At 36.2% G+C, this 20856-nt stretch overlaps 1 protein-coding gene across 7 annotated transcripts in view; it reads left to right on the forward strand.

Annotated features, from left to right (window-relative positions):
- Positions 1–20856, forward strand: part of slc15a5 (solute carrier family 15 member 5) — a 48792-nt gene that overhangs the window by 9261 nt on the left and 18675 nt on the right. For 2 of the 7 annotated variants that reach the window (XM_073943259.1, XM_073943260.1), the window contains exon 1: positions 9619–9697. The exons of 2 other annotated variants lie outside the window; for them this stretch is intronic. Coding sequence is in view for 3 of the 5 variants with exons in the window: in XM_073943256.1 (XP_073799357.1) it covers positions 15583–15931 (349 nt within the window). In the remaining 2 variants the exon portion in view is untranslated. Of the gene's footprint in view, positions 1–9618; positions 9698–15546; positions 15932–20856 lie in introns of those variants that run through there. 3 more of the 7 variants (XM_073943256.1, XM_068217545.2, XM_073943257.1) reach the window with 2 other exon arrangements.

The following is a 20856-nucleotide window of genomic DNA, read 5'->3' on the forward strand; positions in this document are numbered from 1 at the left end:
TAAGCCAGCCGATGTTTCTGTGTGGAGTTTACATGTTCTCCCCGTGCTCACATGGGATTCCCCTGGGTTCCCCGTCTTCTTCCCACCATCCATACTTTGACACAATCTATATTGAAAAAAGCGCAATAGAAATAACGATGAAAGATGGGTGCTAAAATCAACTTGACATTGGCTCTCCAGGAGCAGAATTGGGTTTTCCTACATTAATGGAATAGAACAAAATTAATTGACACCTAAATTGCTGTTGGTCCTCTGTGTGCTGCCAAAACAGAACCTGTCTGATGAGGTATGGACTCTACAATCCAGTAGGAGTTCTGTTCTCAGTTGAATAGCTTTAACCATGGATTCCAGCAGAGCAATTCCCAAAGCGTCTACCTCCAATGTACCACATTGCATCCCAAGAACCATCACTTCCTCAGATAAATGGACCCATCAACCCAGGACTCATCAGCCCATGATATATTCTTCCAGTGCATGGTCAAATTTTGAAACTCTCATGCCTATTTTTGGCATTTTTGGTGTGAACAGTGTGCATCATTCATCTGATTGGACTGCAGCTACACAACCCAAGATGCAGCAGAGTGTGATGCACAGTATGTTCTGAGACATTCCTGCCATAAAATATTAGCCTTCTTTTAAATGAGACTAACAGGTAAGCCTTCTTATCCTCACACTTCAATTAGCCTTAGGCACATAACTACCTGCCATCAGTTTGTTAATCCTCAACAGTCTTGATTCATTTTCACCAAATTTGCTTTGGTTAAAAGCATAATGATTGACAAATAATTTAATGTTGTCAGAGTTTCTCAGATCTTTATTCCTGTCTCTTTCTCATGAACATGTTAATCCCAAAAAAAAAACTCATTGTTTACTAGATAATATACCCAGACAACAATGCCTCAGTTCCCCGTGTCAGTATAATAAAGTACAGTGTAATTTGGTATGGGTCACCTTGATCTCTCTTGTGTTTCCACTGGCTATAATACCCTTACTTGGTAGGCATGGTATATGTCAGAAATAAGCAATCAATGTCATTCTTGCTCAAAGAATCCATTCACATATCGCATCTTCAGTGCACTCAAGTCCCATAAGCAACATTGGAGGACACACAATAGATCATGTTCTTGTTTCTTTGCATGTGGCTCTTAAACGACAAGCTTTGTTTGAACTCGGGTCTACAATGTCATTGTAAAAGTGTCATGTCTCTTCTGTGCATTTAAAAATGGTGGTTCCTGTGTTGCCGTTCCATCAGTGACAATTCTCTTTAAATCAGCAGCAAGTCTTGCTTCATTGTTTTGGTGCTGTATTGTAGTGATCCATACTGAACAGGTTCCAAAAAAAGAGTAGTGTATTCACTATTTTGGTACTTTTGACGGTGGAAATTAACATAAATGCATAGCGGACTGTACCAAACCATACCGCTCTGTGGAAAAATGTCATTGAATGTAATTAGCAGTGTTCAACTCATGTTTTGAGTGTACTTGAGTGTGAGAAATGGTCCCGCTTTTCACATTATTGTGATTCACTCAAATTCGATTTTGAATGCAAAAAACTATGAATGTCCATCTGAAAAAATTGTTGTCCCTATAAAATCTCAAGAATTGTGTTTCGACTAATTTTAAATAGGTAGTTTCAATGAGCAAAACAAAAATTGCAAAAAAAAATTTTTTTTGAGCGTCATATCCCTACAAATACTGTAAGTCAGAGTAGCTGTTAGTAGCTATTACCCTGAAACTTCAGGGTGGTTCAAGTGACATTTCGGGTGGGCCAAAACATTTTAAAAATAAAAAAATATATTTTTTTGAATGTTTGTTTGAACTTTGTATGTTGCACTTTGCATGAACTACTGAAACTGCCTGTTATTTGTTGATTTCACAGACAGTGAACCTTATTTGCGCTTTACGTAAGAAAAATGCTAAAATGTTTATTTAACGATTATCCTACGCTGTGCTGCTGAATTGTTTGTGTCCTATAGGACTTTCTATTGTATGAATTAGGCTATGGCTGCATGAAATGAAATTAAAGGGCAGTGCATTTGGTAATGCACACTGAGACGCGTGATGCAAACTTTAAGCTGAATTAGGTTCTCTTCCATCTAATGCTTGAATGGTTTAAAATGATTAAAACTGAATACTTTAATCAAGTTTGTAAATGAGTTTGGCTTGCCAAAACATGTTTTTAAAGCTCAAGGTCACATCGTATGTATGCTGCATTCATTATTGATGCGTAAAGAAACGCATAGCAAAAAAAAAATTATCTGATGTGGGGCCAGGGTGGGCCAAGCTTCTGATTTGGGTGGGCCAGGCCCACCCTGGTCCCCTGTGGAGCAGGGCCTGGTTAGCCATATCAGTTTGTGCCTGAATCGGACAGAAAATGACACTGAGGACACAGCTGAACCTCATGCCTGCTGAACCCGACAAGTGCCATTATTTGCATGTGTAAGTAATCTGAAACATTCACATATCTTTCGCATAGACACTGCAGCGCTGGTGAAGATTGTCTGTGATTTACAGTGGTTTGACAGATAAATATGAATTTGCATAATTTGTAGCAGCATTTCCAGTTGTTAACATCCTTGTTTACGTCCTCGCTACAACATATTGTTAACGCTAGAAACTGTGCATTTAATAGATCAAAAATATCAACAAATGATAACACTTACAGGTTGTGGCTCACAATCCACAGCTTTGTCTATTATAGTTAGAGCTGCTCCTTCTTTGAGGAGTTTTTAGCCAAATCCAGCACTGAACAGTAAGAGATTCTGGAAGTTCTCCTTTGTCAATGCTAGTTATATATTTTTATAATTCTCTGGAACATAATTAAAATTAAATTGTAAGCACTTCTCTCTTTGTGCCGTGTCCATTGGAAGCCCAAAAAAAACAGAAACAGAACAAGCTCTGTCGGAATAGTAGCGTTTGCACAGCAATTTAGCTATCTCTGCTACAACATTACAGCGCCTCTGACCATGGCTCTTTGATGCGAAGGGTGCATGCATGTGGTGAATGCATGTAACCTGAAGCATTTGTGATCTCACTTGTCCAGATATATTGTTTTATGATCCTCAAACTTCATTCACTATAGGCTTTGCTAAGCTAACTCTATAAAAGCCAATGCCTCCCTTTGCATTAAACTTAAAGGTGTATTACATTTAGAGATGCTGTTTATGTTCACATAGCTGCATTACACATCAACTAAAGTTTAAAATAGGATATCATAGTGGACCACTCCTTTAACACTGACAATCCGAAACTGAATTGATTAGCTTTAGAACTAGATCAATAGCATACCACTACTCTAATATGTCCCTCAAAAGGAAATATTGCTATGAATTTAACCTCTTCATCTATTTGAACAACTTTGACAATCCACAATGTATAAAGTGCTGTAAATTAAAGTGACTTTACTTGGCTTGAATAAGCTTTGCATAATGTTGATTCAATGCAAGCATGTCTTAATTAAATTTCAGCTTATTCAAAAGATCTTTTGAACCGTTCACTAAAGAATTATACTTGTTTTATGTTCACATTTTGCCCATTCTAACTCTAAAGTTATTGCATTACATCACTACATTATCACCCAGTATGCACTGAGGTTGAATGCTGCACATGCTAAATAGACTCCCTCACTTCTCTCCTCTTGCACACAAGGCTTTCTCCAAGAGGATGCATTAGCTCCCCTATCACATCCTCTGTCTGGGCCCAGAGAACCCTATTGTCACCCCATACAACAGCCCCTTTGGCACCCCGGCAGCTTAACACCCCAAGGCTCCTCAGTCTCAATGACCGGGTTTCCAGTAGGCAAAAAAGGAGCTGGGCGTACGTCACCTAGCGAACCGCCTAATCTTCTTGCCCTGTGCATTTGCACCAGCCATTCTGTGGCACGAATCAAAAGCCACCTCACTAATTAAAGCCCTCCATCCTTTAACTGTTATTCCACTATAGAGAACTGATCTCTGTTTCCTTATGTATAGGAATAAAGGCAATAAAATGCATGCAGCCTCAAGGATGCATTGGAAAGCAGCTCTCCAGTTGAAGTCACAGAGCCTATTTACAAGCAGAAAAGCACTTAAGAGCGTGTGTGAAAGCCAACGTAGGGAATGTAAAGCTGTGTTATGTGACTGAAGTGATTCAGAATGGTTGGCCTGTAACCTAAAAGTCAGAGTAAAACTGGCAAAGTCTTGGCATTTGACTGTGGAATGTTTTGCTTTGCTCAAAGTCTGTTTCTTTCCTTATCTAAAGCCAAAAGAAGATATTTTGCTGGGGAGAAGCACATTTGTTTAAAAGGGGTATATTTTAAGCACTCCCTGACAAAATCTTGTCACCTATCCAAAGTTTTGTGAACAATGAATAATACCTTGACTTCTTGTTGATCATTTGCTATCACAAGTGGCTAATATGAAAGGCAAAGGCCTCTAGATTGTTTATTTTACCAAGATAAAATATGATCATGCTTTGATTATTAAGTATTTAATTAGGACAGTAAGGTCTGACTTTGCTTAGACAAAAGTCTTGTCATTTAACAGGCATAATATACAGTATAGAATATAAAGAAATGGTGCAGTGGAAAAAGAATGAATATTGTGTATGATTCATAAGCTTGGAGGACTGCATCCATACTGTCAGGGTTTTGCCACTCTGGTCTTGTGAATTCTTGTTTTGGTGGCAGAATCCAAACATTGGCCCTGTCTTGTCCTGTTTCTGTCATTGTGTGTGGCTCTGTGTGTGCACGCGCGCGCCGTTGTGGGTATGCGCAGAGTGTGCGCACTCTCGCTTGATACGGCCGCGCGAGCTCTCCGTGCCTCGGACACGCATGCTTTTGTACTAGTGTTTGTGTTTGTTCTGTCAGCATCGCGCTGCTTTATTCTCGGCGCCTCCGTCTAGTTGGTTTCAGTTTTGGTTGGCGCTAAGATGAAGCATGCGCGTTGCATATGTGTGAGCGCACAGTAAGGTTTATCTATCGTGTGCTCAAGCAGTGGCGTAGCAGACGGGCCCGCAGGGCACGCACCGCGGGGGGGCCCCGCGTGATTAGGGGGCCCCACGTCGTCGCGATTTTCAATAATTGAAAATTCAGGAACCGCAATAATCAAACTCTTGGGAACAACTGTGGTCGGAACCAAAGTTCATAGGTCTGTGTTCTCTGAACACCTCTCAAGCGGTGGACTACTTCATTCTGATTGCTGAACCGCGTCATAGCCAATGAAGACGTGCCGCTGTTTCTCGCCGCCGGTTCTCGTTAAAAAAATGAATGACTTCTGGCTACTTTGAACTCTTGCGGCTTTCGGTTTGTGATCGCTCCTCAGTTTGTGAAGAATTCCCCGCGTTGTCGATCCACCCCGCCTATTTTCCCCGCTCCTCAATTTGTGACATAGATATATACACTTGATATCGCAAAGGGACCCTGAGCATGCGTCTATAGCGCCGCCACATTGGTACAGTGCTTCCAGGACAAATGTCATTCAACCGCACTAGTCCGGACAGTGTTATTACGTGAAGATGCGGGACTTTAGCGCTGTCGTTCATAACGGAGATTCATTCACAAACAAATCGCTCCCTCCGTCAGTATGAGAAGTGAAAGCAGGAGAGGAGCTGTGTTTCAGGACACGGATTAGATCAAATTTAACAGCGAGGGTGAATAGTACATTTCTGTACACGCAAACACAAGCTTTTTGTCAGAAATGCCTGTGCGATCAGTGATCCATCAATGTAAAAAAGTGATGTAAAATTATCATTTTCATAAAAAAAATTGCATACTAACATCCAGGAAAACTCCCGATCATAGATATATGTGTATATCTCTGTATAAGCACCCCGCCCACCTTCGACTGGGGGCCCCGTCGGTGATCCCTGCAGGGGGCCCTCCGCATTTTGCGCTACACCACTGTGCTCAAGTCTTGCGTCTCTTGTCAAAGCACGTAGCTCGATGTTTACATTGTTGCCGCATGCTTTTGTTGTGCTTCAGTGTTGTTTGTCTTGTCATAAGAACACGCGGTTAACGAGTTCTCTCATTGGCTGCGTGTTCAGTCTTGTTTTATGTGAGCGCATGGCTTGTGTTGTCTCTCTGTGTCATGCGCTCTCCCGTCTATTGTCTAGTCCCACCCTCCTTGTTAACTCATTATTAGTTTCTCATGTTCACCTGTTTGTGTCAATTTACTTCTGCTTTATAATCCCCTCATGTCTGCAGTCCTGTGCCAGTTCGTCGTCTACACTCCCCCTGTGTTCCTGCTCCAGTCTTGTCTTGCCAGCCCAGCCCAGCCAAGTTTGATTGTGTGTTTTGTTAATGTTTTCCCCCTCGGGATAGTTTTGTTTTGGCTTTTATTTTTATTTTAATATTATTAAATACCCATTATTTGTTGCACCTGAGTCCTCGCTCCTTTCCTTAACCACTGTGACATCATACAGTACATCAGTGACTCAAATAACTTATTAGTATAGTCATCCGGAATGGCAGAAAAAGCGTTCTTGCTGGACTCCCAAAGCTCATCAAGATTCTTTGGATTCATCTTCATTGCCTCCTCCTTCATCTTACCCCAGACCTGCTCAATAATGTTCATTTCTGGTGGCTAGGCTGGCCAATCCTGGAGCACCTTGACCTTCTTTGCTTTCAGGGACTTTGATATGGAGGCTGAAGTATGAAAAGGAGTGCTATCCTTCTGTAGAATTTGCCTTCTCCTGTGATTTGTTATTAGGCATGGGACAATAACCGTTTTCAAGGTATACCACGTTTTAGAAAAGTCAAGGTATTAAAACCGGTAAAATTTTCTGCTATACTGTTCCTCTGGTATGTGTAAAAAAATTGTTTTGTTTTTTTGTTTGTTTGTTTGTTTAGTTTTTAAAACAACAGTCTCTCCAGCAGAAAAGATATCCAAATATGCCATTTTAAAATGTAAAGTAATCTGGGTTTTTGAAACGAATGAAGGCAGAAGAAGTCAATGATTCATTTGAATTATGCAGCCTGACATGTTTGCTCCAAAATATTAAAAATGTTTCTCAAAATAAAATATATTGTGTTCAAAGGGGAAAAGGGTTTTTTGTTTTTTACCCAGACATTTAAAAAGAGCTCTGTACTATTGTTCGTTGTTGTTGAGGGAAGAAGACAGGGTCGGCGATTCAGGTAAGCAAATGGCTTTATTAATTTCAAACGCCACCACACATGTAGCTGTGTGTGTGTGTGTGTGTGTGTGTGTGTGTGTGTGTGTGTGTGTGTGTGTGTGTGTGTGTGTGTGTGTGTGTGTGTGTGTGTGTGTGTGTGTGTGTGTGTGTGTGTGTGTGTGTGTGTGTGTGTGTGTGTGTGTGTGTGTGTGTGTGTGTGTGTGTGTGTGTGTGTGTGTGTGTGTGTGTGTGTGTGTGTGTGTGTGTGTGTGTGTGTGTGTGTGTGTGTTCTCTCTCTCCTCCTGGCTGCTCCTTCTCTTCTCCTTAAGAAGGGTGTCTCTCCGGCTCAATCACTAGAATAAACAGGTGTTATTTATTATTTCTGATTGGCCTGCTGATTAGCCGCCGGGCTCTGAGCATGCTCTCCCCCCTCATTGGGTGTTTGATCATGCTTACCTCTCCACAAGCTCATTTAAAAAAAGTCTATATTAAAGACTCATCTGTTTTCCAGGTCATTTGAAGCATAAGTCCCTTCCTCTAGGGGCCAACGCTTTTGTTTTTAATCCTGTTTAATGTGGTAGCATCTCTTAACTAAGTGGAATTATATAAAGGCTCAATTGCTTTTTTTATTTGTAGGCACTGAATCCAAAATATTTCTGTATAATCTAATTTACATTTCCTATGCTCTTTTTTACATTACATTGTTGCTGTTTTGTTTATGTTTGTACTGCTTGTCTATATCATCTCTGTAAAGCACTTTGTGCTGCCTTGTGACTGTTTGGATAAATAAATCGAACTTGAACTTATTTAGAGCAGTGATCACGATACCGTGAAACTGTGATATTTTTTATCCAAGGTTGTCATACCATCAGAACCTTTACCGGCCCATCCCTATTTGTAATGTAATGAACAACACAAATCTGTTGATGTTGCCATCCACTCTGCAGATCTCTCGCACGCTGCCATACTGAATGTAACCCCAAAACATGATTTTTCCTTGACCAAACTTGACTGATTTCGGGGAGAATCTTGGGTTCATGAGGGTCCTAGTAGGTCTTCTGCAGTATTTGTGATGATTGAAATGCTGTTTGACAAAGAATTCATGGGAAAAATATACCTGCCACTTTTCCAACTGATCAACTAGAAGTCAAGTTATAATTTATTGCTCTTACAACTGGGATCAACAACAAGAGTAGTGTATACATCTAGTCAGATAGTATATGCTGGGGAAACAACTGAGAATTGTCTTCTTTGGGTAATCACTATCTATATTCTTTCCCCAAAAAGGGGTTAAATACACAATATAATCAATGCATTATACATGCACTATAATGCACTAAGATTACGTGTTAAGATTATTAATCAGATTATACAACATATAAAGTCGTTTTAAGGGATTATGCATACATTATAGTGCATTAAGAATACTCTTAAAAACCATTATAATTCCAGGGTTCATATAGAATGTTTTCATATCATGTTTTATTTAAGAAATAAAGCCAAAAATGTCATCTTTTTGTGCTATAAAAGCATTTTTATCTCTTTATGAACATAAAAAAAATGTTTTTGAACCATATTGTTGTAAAGGACTTGAATCTGTTGTGGTAATTCTATCTGTGGTAATACAACAACTGTTTAAATATAAACAAATGATCCAAATATTGTACTAAGTATTCTGCAATTATTGCATATTATACTATAACCACAGTTTTTACTGTACTTTATTTCAGTTTATCACCATTTCATTTTATCATAGTTCATGCTACAGTATGCTATAGCATAAATTTTTCAAAGTATTATAGTAGAAGTATAATTCCTTTAGTCAAAAACACTAGTGTTAACTATAAATTACTACTGTAATTTTTCATGTGGGACGCATCAGATTTTTATGAACAAACTTTCAATGGAAAATAAATAAAAAAACGCTCAGATATGCTTAAAAATACCTACAACAACAAAGGAAATATCTTTAACAGAAGTCTTACATGTTTGGAACAAATAATCCCATATCATACCGATTATCCACTTAATAAAAAGTCAACATTAATGATAAATGAGCTTTCCCTAACCATAAAAATAGCTACAAGTTTTCTACGTTTTTTATTTTTATTTATTAGTTTTGTTTGTATTTTCCCCCAAACAACCTTACAATTGGGCTAACATATTTTTGCATTGTTTTGCCAACTTAAATAGTGCCCTCTAGAGGATTGTTTTTGCGTTGCAAAATACTAAAATAATATATTTAATTCGTTTTTCTGTTTTCTAATGCCATTTGGCATTTCTAAATGTGCACATTCATGACCACCTAATTTTGCATGTTTAAACAAATTAACCCTTTCCAAACTATGTCATAAAAGTAATAAATGTGTGAACGGAGAGAAGCAGAAAGTTGTTTTTGTTTTGTTTATTTGTATACGGTCAATCACAAAACTCAGGGTTGGATCTATGGCAACCAAACTGTGGCCTCATTCACCGATGCACCACACAGAGTCTGTATTCTCTCTGCTTACAGGTTTTCTTTCTCTTTTCAGCACAGCTCTGCAAACTCTGAGTCCCATTCACGCCCAGTCAGCGCCACCAATGTGGTCTTTTCTCCTCTCATATAATTGGTGAGCTCAGGCAGAAATATTCAAACCCAGCGCACCGTGGCCATCCAGAACAGATAGTGTGTGATGCTATAGGGCCACAAGCCAAAGACCACAACAGATTCAAAGACTGTCTGTTATTCATCTACTTTAATCACAACATTCCAAGCGGAAATTATGACAATGGCGTCGTTAAAATGTATTCTTTTTAGATTAACTAGCTTTTGATATAAAAAAAAACTGTAGAAAATGATGAAAGAATGAGTGAATTGTTTTGATTAAAATCGACCATTTCGGTCCCACTTTATATTGTCGCTTATTATACCTGTGAACTTACACGGTGACTGCACTGTAAAAAAAAAAAAAAACTAATTTTACAGAAAATATTTTTTTACACAATTTTTTTGTAATTTCAAATTATATTCAATACTTAGTAAAATGACAAACAATCCTTCTAAATTAATAGTTTGATTTTAGGTACTTTATCATTAAAGCAAATTACTGACATTTTTGTTTTTTATACAGGGAAATTACAGTATTATTAGGTATTTTTTCTGTTATTTTAAATTCTATTCAAAAGTCCATAAAATTTACAAACAATACCTTTAAATTAACAGCTTGACTGTTATTTTATGTACATTATAATTAATGACAAATGACTGCAATTGTCCTGTTTTATACAATAAAATTTCGTATTATTTGTTTTTTGAAGTAGATTTAAAATTACGTGAAATAAAAGTAATAAATTGTAATTACTTGCTCTGTAAAAAAAATATAATGATTAAAAATCGAGGGAAAAAAATGTCAAATGACTGGCAGCTATGGCTGCCAAACAAAAACCATAACATTACGGTAAAATTTCTTTGTTTAAATAAAGTGCAAAAAATAATAAATAATCTACAGATGTTTTCATTCAAATGAAAAACACTGGTATTTTACAGACTTTTCTTAAATAATTATGATCAAATCCATTCAATAAATGAAATAGATCAAATCAGCTCACATGCACCTGTTCCGGATTCAGCTGATTGCGTTAATACACACACATACAGTTGGAGGATCGTTATAAACTGATACATGGACTTTAAAAACAGCACAGACGCACGCACCAATTGCTAAGTCTTGTTATACTGTTACTGTGGACATAACAATGTGTTTCTTTTTTCTTTTTTTTTTTTTTTTTACCTTGCTTTGTTTGTTAATTAGACTGGGACTGACCATTCGCCAGTAATTTGACCATGTCTCTGGATTCCCTGCATACATCTGTTTGCCCCTGTGTTGACTGTTGCCTGAACATCTGTGTGTTATAAACCTGCACTTGGATCTGCACTCCTTTGTCAGCGTCCCATTTCTTGTTACAGTTCCATTTCATTTAAGATTTGTAACTAAATCATTCCATACACCTTAATAATAAATCCCATTCAATAAAATGTAACGACTGTAAATTTAATCTCGTTTGTTGTTTTTTCCAGAATTTTTAGATCCAAAATAAATTGTTAAACTACGACCATGAGCATGTCTTGGCATTTTATTAAAGCTGTTTAATCGTAAGGATTTAGGGGAAATTCTTTTAAATAACATTGTTCAAGTTTTCTCTTGAACCTTTAGTGCAGTCACTTTATTGATGGTGTTCAATTGTAAAAAATTAGGAAAAGTCTGTAAAATAACAGTGTTTCTTTTTAAAACTCTTAGTGTGTAGCTTTAATGAACTGATTCGATCGTAATAATCTAGGAAAAGTCTGTAAAATACCAGTGTTTTTCTGTAAAACTCTTATTGTGTAACTTTATTAAATGGATTTGATCGTAATAATCTAGGAAATATCTGTAAAATAAGTGTTTTTCTGTAAAAATTTTAATAAAAATATCTGTAGATTTATTATTTTTTGCACTTTATTTCATCAAAGAAATTTTACTGTAATTTTATGGTTTTTGTTTGTCAGCCGTAGCTACCAGTTTTTTTTTTTTTTACCTTTTTTATGATTTTTTTTTATTTAGTGTACTTGTGTAAGTAGTAACTACAGTGTATGAACACACTGGTACATAGTATTTACTTGTGTAATACTGGTGTAACTATACTCATGTAACAACCCACTTAATAATATGTGTACTTTCAAATGTGTCACAGGACATTAATAACACAATCTTTGATAAATTACCCCTTTATTGTGAATTACTGATGTGCGTCTACAATTTACGTAAATATTAGCTATATGTACTTTTCTATAGGCTATACTCTTATACGTTTGCCAGTAGTTTGTTGTTGTTAAACAGCTGTACAAAGGCTTAGAGGTTTTATACATTACATAGTAATTTGTGACCATTTTACACTTTTTTTATTGAGTGGGCTCAACTCACTTTATTTCTATAGCACTTTAACAAACCACAATGATTACCAAAGTGCTGTACATAAAACACAAAACGCATATAAAAATACATAAAACCAAAATACATAGACTCACATCACATGATTAAAAGCTAAATAAAATATGTGTGTTTTCAGTGACCTCTGAAAAGACTCAAAAGTTTGAGCTGTTCTTAAAGAGAGTGGAAAATCTCTTCCAAAGTCTCGGAGCTGCTACCGAGAAAGCTCTATCACCTCAACATTTTAAGCGTGATCTAAGAACTTGTAAATAGAAATGATCCATAGAGCGAAGAGATCTCACGGGTTGCATAATAATAAGCTCAGAAATATACTCAGGGGCCAGGCCATAGAGGGATTTATAAACATACAACAGAACTTTTCCTGAGGATTTAACCTGTAATTAATTACACTGGTATAACATGGTAAAACCTAATACTGCGTTAGATCTGTCATTTTCCCATCTCTGGGAAACATCCACAGACACATTCATACACACACTCATACACTACGGACAATTTAGCCTACCCAATTCACCTGTCTTTGGACTGTGGGGGAAACCGGAGCACCCGGAGGAAACCCACGCAAACGCAGGGAGAACATGCAAACTCCACACAGAAACGCCAACTGAGGGGGGGTCGAACCAGTGACCCAGCGACCTTCTTGCTGTGAGGCGACGGCACTACCAAATGCGTCACTAAATTACTAAATAATCATACTCACATGCTACTCTCTTGCTACTAAACATCTGGGTCTGAATTTGCCGATTTTTAGCAGAACATGCATATGCAGGCCCGGATTGGCTAATCGGGAGGACCGGGAGAATTCCCGTTGGGCCGGTCCGTTTTTTGGCTGCGAGGGCCGGTGTCCCTAGTTCCAGAATCGGTTGCTCTCAGCAGTCACACTTTTTAAAATTTATTTATTTATTTACTTTACCACAGCCTTTTTATTCATTATTTTACCGCAGTTCTGCTCTTTTTATCTATTTTCACGTAGCCTCGTGAGCAGGATGCAAGTTAATGATGGTATAACTAGATAAGTCGCCATGCAACATGCAGCTGTTGTGGTACAGTGGTTAATACGTTAGATTATGACGTGGCCAACCTGGGTTCAGTCCTCGTCTGAGTAACAATTTTTTTTTTTTTTCATTTTTATTGTTAAGACATAATACTGTAAGGGTTGTTGAACATTTGAAGTTCTAAAAGTGCTGTTTTCTCAAAAAAAGACGTGATAGTGTAATTAGAAACTGAATTGGAAATAACCTTATTTTAATATAGTCAGTGGTGAACTGAGGTGGGCCGATCTGAGGCTTGAAACTCCAGGGCTGAAAAAGAGTCCCACTCCGGCCCTGTGCATATGGTTTAACTAATGTATTAAGATGTAAATATGATTTTGTTACCAACATTTTGACCATTAAAGCTAAAAATCTTCCCTCTGCAGCTTGCTTCTTGCTTTTAGCATGTAAATATTTGATCTTAGCTTTAGCACATTTGACGATTGACAGAAAATGGGCTAATAGGTGTTTGCAAAGTAAATAACAAAGGACCTAATATGCTTATATCAGGCGGCCGCCATTTTAAAGAACCAAAGTGAGGCTGCGTTGGGAAGAAACCCGGAGGTATAGGACCAGCACTGTAAACATTGCAGTAACATGCTGTGCACTACAAGCCTCCAGCTGTTTTAAAATGTAAAAATGTAAATATTAAATTTTACATTTTTAAAATGTAGAAATGATGATAACATCACTTTAATATCATTCAGTTCAGTTTAATTTAAACAATTAAAAACATGTTAGACATCAAATAACATCACAATCTCTTTAAGAGTGATATGCTCTAGTGTCCTTTTAGGCTTCAGTTCATGGCACCAGTTAAACACCATAGCGATGCTTTCCTGCTTCAGCCTATGTAACCAGCGCGGATGACTCGACTGATCTTTACGGCTGCTTCGCGCTCCAGTCTCCATGCATCTGTGTTTGCACTCAGTTTATCGCCCTTCACCCAGCGCAAACGCAGATACACAGAGACTGGAGCGCGAAGCAGCCTTGAAGATCAGTCAAGTCATCAGAAGCAGATCGCTCGTCTGTTAGTACTCGGTAAAAAGCAGAGGGTGAACTGATGACCTTCTCGGCCAATCACAAGCATTTCTGGTTTGCACGTGAACACAATGGCAAATCAGCACTGTTTTAAGAAAGCCATCAACAGTGCCCTAAATGTTAGGGGGAAATTGGCGGTTTTTCTTAAAATTCAGTATCATGACAGGTCTAATATAGTGAAAGAATCAGTTCATTAACTCAAGTTTGATAAATGGCATCTAAAACGTGTGTTTGGGAAAGAAAACGTTAGCTAACTAGTGCCATTCCCCTAACTTAGCTGAAAATGAGCTCTGATATCCCTTTTTATTTTCACCATTCATTCAGAACGGACCTTCAGGTCACTGGGAAGGCGGTGAAAATATAAATTTGTGTCATTTTATCTTGGCTGATAAGATATACAGCCAGGTAAACAACGTTCCTATGTAATTCCCAATGATACTTCCGGGTTTCTTCCCACCGCAGCCTCGATTTCGCTTTTAAAAAATGGCGGCCGCATGAAATCAGTCTATACTGAGCCTTGCATTACACCAAATAGGATAACTATTCAGTAACCAACCATTTCTGTAAAATGATTAACAAATGAACTGATTAATATTGGACCAAATAGTTATATTTATATTCATCCTCAATCTGTAGAATATAAAACAAACATCTAGTAAATTGTAATAATTTTTTCACACAAAAAAAAAAAATTTATACATATAGAAAAATTATAACTATTCCCTATCTTCAGAAGATAAACAGCAACATAGGACAAGAGTTTGTCAGTACACGTGCTGAATAATTTGGCACTCCCTCTTGGCCACCTTTCACAGTGTGGTGTTATACACTCGCATCACTTTGTGTTCTTAAAAGTTTAATTATCTGTATTTTGCTAGCGCCGCATTGGTACATGCTTGTGAAACGAATTTGAGAGGCATATCATTAGAGCCTTCAACTTCCAGCCATCGAAATACATAAACAAGCTTTTAAAAAACAAACCAGCCCTCAGAGTGATCACATCTAACAAACACCTGAATGTTAAAACCTCTGGAATACCTCTTCCAACCTTAAGATGAATCCATATGATGAAGAAACAACAACACATTTGACAGTCGTCTTACATTATAACTTTCATTATAAAAGTATGTCTCACGTCTCTGAAATCACTTTCATCATCAGCTCTCCCTCACGTGGCCGCCACGTTATCCATCTTAATGAGACTGGGCCGGAGACCTGCCAGGCTAAAAGTTCAAGCGACTGAGAAGTTCAATACATTAGTGAGGAGAAGCAGTCCGTAAACATTACCCAGAAACCTTAGTCAGGAGACGCAACGTGAGCTTTGGCGTGCTTGCATGGTTGTTAGGCATCCACAAGATTTCACAGGTTTGTGAGGAATTGCCTGACTAGTAAAATGGAGAAGGGGAGTCAGCCTTATCTGAGCATCACTTCCAAGGGAAGAACTCTGGAAGCAGCATGCTGCCCATAGATGTGTTTGATAGACCTGAACATCTCCTTCATGGGATCTGCAAGACTTCACATCCCGGGATGTTTAACAAGCCACACAAGGGGCGTAAGAAGTTGCAGGTGATTATATGTGTGCTTTTCGTGGAGCTTTTCGAGAGGTTCACCTTCTTTGGGATTGTCTGCAATATGATCCTTTTCTGCACCATCAAGCTGGGATACAGCAGCTACCAAGCTGCCATGGTGAACACGTGCTTTGTGGGAGCCTGCATACTTACGCCTGTTCTTGTGGGATGGTTTGCTGAGACGTGTTTGGGAAGGACAACGGTTCTCTGTTTTTGTGCACTTCTTCATTTCATCGGTTAGTGAATTCCATTTACATGAAATCTTGGTTGGTGTAGATATGAGTGCACTGTTAACAACTGACTGTAGAATCTACAGTAACTTACTGGCACTGTAAATCAAATACAGGAAGAATACTGTATTCACATTTACAGCACCTCTTTCTATATATGTAATTTTAGTATTGTAAATCTTTACCGTAAAATATACAGTAATTTTCACACTGCAACTTTTAAATACAGCAACATAACTTTTATACGGTAAAATTCAGTTCATTTTACTGCGCTATTTATCTTGCTCTATATGTATTTACAGTATTGTAAATCTTTACGGTAAAATATACAATCATTTTCACAATGCAACTTTAAACTACAGAAACATAACTCTCATACAGTAAAATACAGTTCGTATTACAGCGCCATTTATCTTGCTATATATGTATTTACAGTATTGTAAATCTTTACTGTAAATATACAGTAATTTTCACAATGCAACTTTAAAATACAGCAACATAACTCTCATACAGTCAAATACAGTACATATTACAGTGCCATTTATCTTGCTCTGTATGTATTTACAATATTGTATATCTTTACTGTAAAATATACCGCATTTTCACAATGCAGCTTTAGAATACAGCAACATAACTCTCATACAGTAAAATACAGTACATATCACAGTGCAATTTATCTTGTTCTGTGTATTTACAGTCCTGTATATCTTTACTATAAAATATACTGTGATTTTCACAATTCAATTTTAAAATACAACAACATAACTCATACAGTAAAATACAGTTCATATTACAGTGCCATTTATCTTGTTCTGTATTTACAGTATTGTATAGCTTTACTGTACAAGTTGAAGTCATTTTCACAATAAAGCTTTAAAATAAAACAGCAGAACTCTCATACAGTAAAATACAGTCAATACGATAGCACCATTTATGTTGCTCTATATGTATTTACAGTATTGTATATCTTTACCGTAAAATATACAATCATTTTCACAATGCAACTTTAAATTACAGAAACATAACTCTCATACAGTAAAATACAGTTTATATTACAGCGCCATTTATCTTGCTCTGTGTATTTACAGTATTGTATATCTTTAATGTAAATATACAGTAATTTTTACAATGCAACTTTAAAATACAGCAACATAACTCTCATACAGTAAAATACAGTACATATCGCAGTACCATTTATCTTGCTCTGTATTTACAGTATTGTATATCTTTACTGTACAAGTTGAAGTCATTTTCACAAAAAAGCTTTAAAATAAAGCAGCAGAACTCTCATACAGTAAAATACAGTCAATACGATAGCGTCATTTATGTTGCTCTACATGTATTAACAGTATTGTATATCTTTACCGTAAAATATAAAATCATTTTCACAATCCAACTTTAAATTACAGAAACATTACTTTCATACAGTAAAATACAGTTCATGTTACAGCGCCATTTATCTTGCTCTGTGTATTTACAGTATTGTATATCTTTACTGTAAATATCCAGTAATTTTCTCAATGCAACTTTAAAATACAGCAACATAACTCTCATACAGTCAAATACAGTACATATTACAGTGCAATTTATCTTGCTCTGTGTATTTACAGTCCTGTATATCTTTACTGTAAAATATATACTGTGATTTTCACAATTCAATTTTAAAATACAACAACATAACTCATACAGTAAAATACAGTTTATATTACAGTGCCATTTATCTTGTTCTGTATTTACAGTATTGTATATCTTTACTGTACAAGTTCAAGTCATTTTCACAATAAAGCTATAAAATAAAGCAGCAGAACTCTCATACAGTAAAATACAGTCAATACGATAGCGCCATTTATGTTGCTCTATATGTATTTACAGTATTGTATATCTTTACCGTAAAATATACAATCATTTTCACAATGCAACTTTAAATTACAGAAACATAACTCTCATACAGTAAAATACAGTTTATATTACAGCGCCATTTATCTTGCTCTGTGTATTTACAGTATTGTATATCTTTAATGTAAATATACAGTAATTTTTACAATGCAACTTTAAAATACAGCAACATAACTCTCATACTGTAAAATACAGTACATATTACAGTACCATTTATCTTGCTCTGTATGTATTTACAATATTGTATATCTTTACTGTAAAATATACCGTATTTTCACAATGCAGCTTTAAAATACAGCAACATAACTCTCATACAGTAAAATACAGTACATATCACAGCGCAATTTATCTTGCTCTGTGTATTTACAGTCCTGTATATCTTTAGTGTAAAGTATACTGTCATTTTTACAATTCAATTTTAAATACAGCAACATAACTCATATAGTAAAATATAGTTCATATTACAGTGCCATTTATCTTGCTCTATTTATTTACAGTATTGTTTATCTTTACTGTAATATTTTAAGTAATTTTCACAATGAAGCTTTAAAATACAGCAGCAGAACTCTCATACAGTAAAATACAGTTCATAACCATTTATCTTGTTCTATATGTCTTTACAGTAAAATATACAGTAATTTTCAGAATGCAACTTTAAAATACTGTAACATAACTCATACAGTTAAATACAGGTAATTTTACAGTGACATTTATCTTGCTCTATATATTTATTTACAGAAGCCTGTTGTATATCTTTTTTGTAAATTATACATTAGTTTTCACAATGCTTTAAAATACAGCAACATAACTCTTACACAGTAAAATACAGTTCATATTAAAGCGCCATTTACCTTGTTCCATATGTATTTACAGTATTGTATATCTTTACTGTAAAACATACAGTAATTTTCACAAAGCAACTTTAAAATACAGCAACATAACTCACATACAGTAAAATACAGTTCATATTACAGTGTCATTTGTCTTGCTCTAAATATAATTACAATAGCCTACTGTATATCTTTACTGTAAAATAAACAGTAATTTCCACAATGCAATTTTACATAACTTTCATACAATCAACTACAATTCATATTACAGCATCATTTATCTTCCTCATGTATTTACAGTATTGTATAACTTTAATGTAAAATAAACAGTATTTTTCACAATGCAACTTTAAAATACAGCAACATAACTCTCCTACAGTAAAATACAGTTCATAATAGAGGCCATTGATTTATCTTCACTGTAAAATATACAATCATTTTCACAATGCAACTTTAAAATACAGTAACATAACTCATTCAGTAAAATACAGTTCATGGTACAGCACCATATATCTTGCTCTATACGTATTTACGATATTGTATATCCTTATTGTAAAACATACAGTAATTTTCACAATGCAACTTTAAAAATACAGCAACAAAACTCTCATATAGTTCATGTTACAACGCCATATATCTTAATCTATATGTATTTACAGTATTGTATATCTTTACTGTAAAATATACAGTAATTTTCACAGTACTTTAAAATACAGCAACATAACTCTCATACAGTAAAATAGTTCATATTACAGTGTCATTTATCTTGCGCTATATGTATTTGCAGTATTGTATATCTTTACTGTAAATTATACAGTCATTTTCACAACGCAACTTTAAAATACAGCAACATATCTCATACAGTAAAATACAGTTCATATTACAGTTAACTACTATGTAACATTTATCTTTAGGATGTATGCTATTTTGTCAGTGCCACTATAGTTGTGTGTGGGATTTAGTTGGTTGTCACAAATCGATTTATTAGAGCAGCATTTTCAAGAACTGTTGTTAAAGGGTTTGTTCACTCAAAAATTGAAATTCTGTTATTAAGCTTTGTGTGCTTTTGGGGATGTTTTCTACTCTGGGGTGTAATTTTGAGTCTTAATTTGGCCACAACTTTTTCTGTGTTTTAACAAATGGACAAATTTTTGGTGACAAATCTTATTTTGGCACATATTTTGGGAAAATGCTTTGAAAATGAAAACAGACTCAACAATACACTCCAGGCAAACTTACTACCATTAAGCTGTTTTTGCCCCCACTGACTTCCATTATAATCACATTTTTTGATTGCAAAGACATCATATTATTGTGTTCTTGATTGTTGGTGGTTTTCCCTGTTGGAAAGAGGTAACATTTGTCATTTTGCAACCAAAATGTAAGGTAATTGTAATGGAACTCAAGGGGGCAAAAACAGCCACTAACATAACAAAAGGGTAGTCCGTTTAAACAATACACAAGGGTTAATTACTTACTTTAGTAACGTTTCAAATGCCCTTTGAAGACCTTTGTCTTCAATTTCGAAACATAATTAAAGACATTTGGACCTGAAGACCAGGGGCCTCATGTATCAACGCTACGTACGCACAAAAACTTTGCGTACGCCAGGTTTCACGCTCAGAATCGCTCACGTTTGGATTTACTAACAATGAACTGAACATGGGAATGTGCGCAGCTTCACGGCAGCTTTCTGGCTGGCGTACGCACATTTTTTGTGCGTGTCTGTTTTATTTCCATTGGCGACTCCTAGAGGCAGTTGTGTTAAATTCCTCTCTACAAAGTGTCTGAGCCTTGCAATGACAGCTGTATGAGACGGGTTCATGTAGCAGGTATATAAGGTTTCCATACCATACAGTTGACCAGCTGAACATTAAAGCACAATTTGCAGCAGTCGCCTGTTTTCCCAATGTAATCTGAGCTATCTACTGCACGCACATTGCTATAAAGACACTATCTGAAGATGAATTTGCATGCGTGAATCAGAAACATTTCCATTCAATAAATGTGCAAATAAAATATGATGCACAAACTTATTGATGATTCCTACTTGTCTTTCTCGTGATAAATAGTGGGCAAAATCTGATATGTAGCGGGGAAAAAAAGAAGAAAGAGTTCATTAGACGCTGGATTCGAGCCGAGTTCATGCTCGAACGTGTCAATACATGATCACATGTGTCTTACGAGGTGCGCCACTGAGACTGC

Source organism: Danio rerio, chromosome 25, assembly GCF_049306965.1.
Source record: "Danio rerio strain Tuebingen ecotype United States chromosome 25, GRCz12tu, whole genome shotgun sequence".
Taxonomy (NCBI): Eukaryota; Metazoa; Chordata; class Actinopteri; order Cypriniformes; family Danionidae; genus Danio; species Danio rerio.